This window comes from Megalops cyprinoides, chromosome 10 (assembly GCF_013368585.1).
Source record: "Megalops cyprinoides isolate fMegCyp1 chromosome 10, fMegCyp1.pri, whole genome shotgun sequence".
Lineage (NCBI taxonomy): Eukaryota > Metazoa > Chordata > Actinopteri > Elopiformes > Megalopidae > Megalops > Megalops cyprinoides.
In genome coordinates, this window is record NC_050592.1 from 36,868,513 (window position 1) to 36,875,946 (window position 7,434).

At 38.6% G+C, this 7,434-nt stretch overlaps 1 protein-coding gene across 1 annotated transcript; it reads left to right on the top strand.

Moving 5' to 3' along the window:
• Positions 1-220: 220 nt before the first annotated feature.
• irx2a (iroquois homeobox 2a) lies at positions 221-4,354 on the top strand. Its single transcript, XM_036539412.1, has 5 exons — positions 221-696; positions 1,804-2,206; positions 2,760-3,461; positions 3,816-3,881; positions 4,246-4,354. Exons 1-4 carry the CDS (start codon positions 460-462, stop codon positions 3,863-3,865), a joined length of 1,392 nt encoding a protein of 463 aa, XP_036395305.1. The 5' UTR covers positions 221-459; the 3' UTR covers positions 3,866-3,881; positions 4,246-4,354.
• Positions 4,355-7,434: the final 3,080 nt, after the last annotated feature.

A 7,434-nucleotide genomic window follows, 5' to 3' on the forward strand; every position in this document is an offset into this window, starting at 1 on the left:
CAGCACGCTTCAGTCCAACAAATTATGAGGACAAAAAAGTGATAAATCCGTATAATAATCGGAACTTCAGACTTAAGAGCATTCTTCAGTGCAGACCTACTCCACCGTCCTCGGTTTTGTTGTCGAGTTCCATTTCACATGGCGAGGGGCGGAGATGGAATATGCAGATGAGCTAGAATGACAGTTCCTGTTTTCCAATGCTCTGAGAAACTCAACTGCTCCTTCCTTCAACTCCTCACTTCATAGCACTGAGTACTAAATACAACGGGCGCTAGGGGAGCGAGACGCTGCCTCCATGCAGGCACTTTGCTGATCTTTGTGGCTGTTCTTTATTTACCTCGCTACCGACTGTTTTACTCACTGGTGGTTTTATATCGTTTGATTAGAACTTCTGTCTTATTGTGGAGAACAAAACACACACACACACACACACACACACACACACGCACACACACAGCAATGTCGTATCCTCAGGGTTATCTCTACCAGCCCCCGGGCTCTTTGGCGCTGTATTCGTGCCCAGCTTATGGGGCTTCAGCTCTTGCCGCCCCAAGGAACGAGGAGCTGGCAAGGTCTTCGTCCGGATCAGCCTTCAGTCCCTACCCCGGATCGGCTGCTTTTACAGCGTCAGCCAGTGGCTTCTCAAGCCCGCTGCCCTACCCTACGGACCCCGCTGCTGGATTCCCGTCGTACATGGTAATGTGCACTTTTGTGTCAGAGGTGTTGTGGATACGCTGTGCTGACAGTTTTCAAAAAAAATGTGTGTTTGAAATGTGTGCTGGAAATGACTGACGTGTAATCACTAACGATCACACGGGGGCCGTATGCTTAGGCAAAAAGAAAATAATAATAATAAAAATGTTCAGCAACTTTACGGTAAAATAGCTACCAAACTTCTACAGACACATCGCTTAAAACAGGCTCCTGGTAAGCTTTGGACATGCAGACAAAATGTTCTAAGCCGTACTTTGGTTATCGTTTTTCATTAAATGCAAATCAATTCATTATACAACATTGATTAAATTACTGCATGTTTAGTGGAGCCAGCGTACTCTTGACATGAAAACATGCTTAGATAAATGTTTTTCTTTTATGTGCTGGATGTTTCCGGTACCTATACCTATTGTTCAATATTTCTGTAGGCCCAGGTTTCATACTTTTAGGTCAGTAGACAAGCAAAGTTCACGTAGTTAGGTGTTTCTGTGTTTACAGACAACTGCTGAATTGTGTGCATTATTTGCATTTATGTACTTAGCTTGCTTTTTTAAAAAAGAAATTGTAGCAATGATGACGTAAAGATATTCGTTCACATTTGATCTCACGAGTGGTCTGAATGGCATTTTAAAATCTTAAGGTTTATGGACTGTTAAATAAGCGCAGTTTAAACGTGAAAAGGTAAATTAAAATGATAAAACTATGGCACTTCAAGCGTTTTGAAAAGGTGCATCCCTACTGATTTGCAAATTGGATTTGTAACTCTTTAGTGCAGTGATATTCTAAGACACGACGTTAGTCTTACAACAAAACAAACCCACGCAAAAAGAAAAGGACGATGCAATGGGATAATTACAGAAAACAAATGCAAAAACATCCAGGCTTTATTTTCTATCATAAATACATGGGTTAATTACGAAGACGAATCATATAAAGATTTAAATAATAATAATAATAATAAGTGTGTGTCATTTTACCATTGCATTTAACAATGATAACATGTAAGTGAATGTCGTCATTTATATTATTACACCCAATAATAATAATAAAAATAGTAACAGCTGATGGTGCACCTTATTCGTTTCAAAGGGCTCCCCATACGACACGCATACAACTGGCATGGCAGGAGCGATTAGTTACCACCCTTATGGAAGTCCAGGATACCCGTACCAGCTGAACGACCCTGCTTACCGAAAGAACGCAACTAGAGACGCGACGGCCACCCTCAAAGCCTGGCTGCAGGAACATAGGAAAAACCCCTACCCGACCAAAGGAGAAAAGATCATGCTGGCTATAATCACTAAGATGACTCTTACGCAGGTCTCCACCTGGTTTGCGAATGCCAGGAGGAGACTCAAGAAGGAGAACAAGATGACATGGGCACCACGGAGTAAAAGTGAAGACGAGGATGAAGACGACGGGGACGGAGAAAGGAAAGACGACCGTTCAGAGAAGAATGTCGACAACAGTGAAACTTTAGTCGAGGACGAAGGTAAACACTCCAGTCCTTGTCAATGTTATATTTACCGGTGAAAGTCGGGATTGCTAAAGTTTTTTTTATTATTATTATTACTTGTATATCAGTGAAATAACTGTAATTTGGAATTAAGTTCTTCCATTGTGTGTTTACTTTTAACACATAATTAAGACTGTATTTGCTATTGCTTACTGCTTGTGTTTTTGCGTTTTGAGCAATGTCAACATCAAGAGTATCCCCACCAATAAGTATAAGAGTTACGCTGGTAATGATACTGATGGTGATGACGACGACGACGAAGATGATGATGATGATGATGACGAGGGCGATTATTATTATTATTATTATTATTATTATTATTATTGTTGTTGTTGTTGTTGTTGTTGTTGTTGTTATTGTAACAATTAGGCGCTTTTTGTTGTCTTATTTCCTTTTTTGTTAGTCAAGGCTTTATATGGCCATTTATTCTGAATTGCCTTAGGTTCTATATAATCTATTTTATGGATTGCAATAGTATATTGTATACGTTACATTAAATAAAATGTCTTCTTTCCTTCTTTGGAACAAGGTATTAGTTTACAAGTCGACACTCTCACAGACCATTCTTGCTCGGCGGAATCCGACGGAGAGAAGGGCAGCTGCAGGACTGGGGACATCGTTTGCGAGTCCGGATCAGACACTAAGGACAAATGCGAGGATGATGATCACGATATCGAAAACGAAGAACGCCAGCGAGGCTTGTCTCCTAAGCCTGTGACATCATCGCCACTGACAGGGGTGGAAGCCCCAGTTTTAAATCAACACCACGAGGACACGTCGAGAAGCAATAGCAAAGCTAGCCTTGACAGCAGAATTTTGTCAGGTCCGCAGAGTCAAAGCATCAAACCTAAACTGTGGTCATTAGCAGAAATTGCCACTTCGGACCAAAAGCAGCACCCAGGGCAAAACTGTCCTTCAAGCATACTGTCATCAGCACCATCAACAACGTCCCCTGCCAGCTGTGTCTACCCGGCCTCTTCCATCTTGGGAAGGCCTATTTATTACACCTCTCCGTTTTATAGTAATTACACAAACTACGGCAACTTCAGCCCGTTGCAGAGCCAAGGGATCCTACGGTACAATTCTGCTGCAGTGAGTGCCAACGACGGTCTCCCACAAGCCGTGCTACACGCTGGCGCTACTCACAAACAGAGCAGTGACACTCTTATTAAGACCCACGCGACCCAGATGGAACAGCAATTCAGGCTGTCTAATTTAGAATCCAAGAAAGGTAGGTGGAAATTCAAGTTATTTAAATGGTAAACTACTTCACAAACATTGTGTAAGCTTTAAATCTAAATTTGAAAGGGTCACATGTGTAACATGGATATAGTATTGACATGTGAAGAACCCAATTTGCAATTTGCGGGAACGAGAGAAGCTGGCCTACACACCCGACTCAGTGTTTGTGTATTAGCTGGCCTTATTCACAGACATAATTAATTTATAATCTGACTTCTTTTGCGTGTGGCATGCCGAACTTGATTTAGTCCATGTATACGTGATATTTAAAAATGACCTTGCTTGTAGGTAGGGACAGTGAGATGATTGTATCGGTACTAAATTGGTGTTGCATTTTTGACAGACACCACTGACGCGTGCACTGTAGGATCTCAACCATACCTATCGAGTTAAGAAGACGATTACGCAAGTAAGTTTTTAGCTGGCTATTTTTTAATTTCAAGTTTTCACTTCGGTGCTATTCCGTTGTTACTGTAGGCTAAAGTTAAAACACAATGAATGTTGTGATATCGTGCGTATGCACTATAAGTGAGTTAAAAATTAATAATAGAATTAATAACTACACAGTTGTGAATGACACAGTGGTCTGTTGTAGCCTACTGATCAGACAAATTTTTACCTCTAAAATTGGTATTTGTTTTAATATCACTAGCGATGTTTAAGTGAAATACACCCACTTGTATGGAGTTTGTTAAGTCATCGTATTTCATTCTTTCCATGTGAAAATCGTATGGAATTTTGGCTGATTTGGCTTTTATTTCCTTGGTCCACAGGTAGGTGTCACAATTGCTTTGAAAAAAAGCGAACAAGCCATCACTTCTATATCCAGTTTTAAAAGAAACAATTCTCTATAAACCGGATCGCGTTCTGTGCCACCGACTGCAGCGCACTGTATTCTAATTCTACAGAGACTACGCAGATGCTTAAAACAATAATATGATAATCATTGTCCCTTTTTAATCAAATGTGCATTTGTTGGTAAAGTAGTTTCCCAATGTATGTGATTTTTGAATGTTATTTCTCAGGATCCCTAGACTGCTTCATCGCCACGGGATATATTGTATACTATAGGTGTGAAACAAGATTAGGCCTACTTTAAATCCCATTTGTAAAAGATGTATAATGTAGGAGAAATATGACGGATGAACTTGATGACTTAAAAAGAGGAATACATTTGATATTTATTTTTGTAATGATGGCAACGCCTCTAATTTATGCAAGTTGTATTGCAATGGAATCTGAGCATTGTTTTGTAAATAAATTATGACTGGTTTTTATTTGAAACGTAATGGAAAGTTACACAATCTTTGTTGGTTGTTAACAATAATACTTTTACTAATTTATATATTTGATTGTAAATAAAACGCGCTAGTATGCACTGGCAAAGTTGTGCAATCCATTATTGAATTACAACTTTTTTTCTTTACGTCGTATAATATTTTTGAAAAGGTGCTTTGATTTTTGGGGAAAAAATCCTCACCTGAAACAACCAATTTGTTCTATTGACTGCAAAGTACCAAAAACAACCTGTAGTAATATTACAACGAGGGACTATTAAAGAACACATACTCAGTGTTGTAACACTGCTCGGCTTTAAAAGCTGTCTTTTAGACGGCTTACTGCACAAAAATGAAACAGGCGTCCTTGGAGAGGCTGTATTAATGGTTTAAAAGTGTATGCATCATTCAGAATTTCATAAGAAGGAATGAACATGGCTGATTGCCATAAATCATGCATTTATTTTCGATGCCTTCATCTATTTTTCATAGTGATTAACACTGTTAGTCGAACCTTTATAGTATCTTGGCAGGATGATTCCGCGTTCTTTTATCCTAGTTTATGGCGGTCAGTGTTGGTTAATTATGCTGCGGTATTGAACAATTAATAAAATCTTGTCTACACATCTGGCCGTTCAGATGGGGCGCGTGCGGAACCTATTGCGTCTGATCCGTCTTTTTTCGCTCTCTAAATTCACAACATTTTTCGCTAATGAGTCGCGGCATTTAGCTGAGTAATAATAATAATAATAATAATAATAAGAAGAAGAAGAAGAAGAAACCCTTATTTACCCTGCATTTAAATTTAGTTTCCTCTTTTCTGTAGATAATGTGCTGAAAAAAATGAATCTGACATTCAATTCGCGGCAGTGGAGTTCTCCGCTAATTATAAAGTAGTGCTCTGTCGTATAAAATTTTACTCATTGGTATAATTTACTGGCATGCACATTTCATATGTTGAGAATTACATAAAATACACATGACGTTAAAGACAGACAACTTAAAGTAAATTATTGCTTCATTCATGTGGTTCAGCGTGAATATTTTTGTTAACTCAGAAGAAGTGAAATTCACGAGTTACATAAATAAAGGACAGTATGTCAGTGTTACAATTAATGACCAGAATGTTGTACATTATTCAGATATTAATCTTGAAAAGTTTATTCCACAGATCCGTGCCGGATCGTGGCGTAAAAATTGAAATTGTTGTTTTAGTTACAAAGCGCTTGAAGATTAATTTTGACATCTTGCCTTAGAAGTGTTGAAATATGACTACAGTTTGGCTCATTCAAACCGTGTTTGAGATTAATGCTTATTGGGCTTTACGTCGTCTTAGACTTTGCTTCCAAGTCCGGACATTTTTTAATTCGGTCTGATTTGTGCTGGAAAGACAAATAATGTCATCGTCGGTCCGAGAGGGTGATTTATTGAAATGCAGGGTTTAATCTCAGGTGGCATCCCGAGGGACCGACTGCTGTTGTCAAACAGTACCAGAGGCGATTTCCTCTTCGGGTTCCGATAGACGCTTTCCCTACTCCCCTCAAATGTCAACATTTGTTCTCAATAAAAAGAGTTATTGTTTCTGTAAAACAGCTCACTGGCTGCCTTTGAAAACATGAAAAGATCCTTACCCACCCCGCTGTGTCTGGAAGTAGAAAAATGTGAAGCAAGCGCAGCGCATAACAAATAAAAGATCATCGTTAAACGTGTACAATAGAGAATTCAATTTGCTTGAGTGCATCTAATCTTGTTCATGGGGTTCGATAATCATAATAAGTGTAGGATACTATTCTAACAGAAGTATTCACAGTCTTTTGTGAGCATAATCTCATTCGCCATTGTACTTAATATTCTTCCCCCCGTGATATTAGTTACGCAAGTTTTTTTTTTTCATTAATCAACGTTATACATATGAGGCAATATCCTTGGCAAAAGCGAAGTATCTCAATTCAATTTACGTGTACTGGTATGTAGTAATAGACTAGTTAGGAAATCCACAGCAATGGCCACTTTGATATAATGTTTCCGTAAATGAACGGAAAAAGAATAAACTGATGGCACACTTTACTGTTTGACGCACACACACACACACACACACACACACACACATACACACACACACACACACATTACAGTAATATAACATTTACAACATAAAATAAAACTAGTATGAGTGACATCATTTAACACTTTCTGAAATTAAGACAGAGGCAAAGTACAAAATAAAGTAGCTTTTATATGTCAGAATGTTGTAATGCGAAAGTAATGCGAGGTACGATAGGCCACATCATCAGAAAGATACCAGAATTTGTTTCCTGCGTTGTTAAATCAGTGGCCATCGCATGTACAGACCTATGGATATATCAGCGTGACAAAATTATGGTAAAAAATACTTTAAATTGTGTAAACCTGGGAATGGAAGAAAAAAAACGGTCCCGTAAAGTAGCTACAGCCCTTCATGAAGCTCCAGTTATTTTACTTACATTTTTTAGATTACTTCTACTTAAACTGTTCTCTGTTTTCTGTTATTTGTTTACTGCAAGAGGGCACAGATATCAGCTTTTGAAATACATTGTAGAACTGTAGAACTACATCTCAATATTTAGCCCGTCAAAAACGACTTCATATTTAATTTTAGTCGTGCATTTGCCAGTTTCTTCAATGATACAGTATGGATTTCTCATG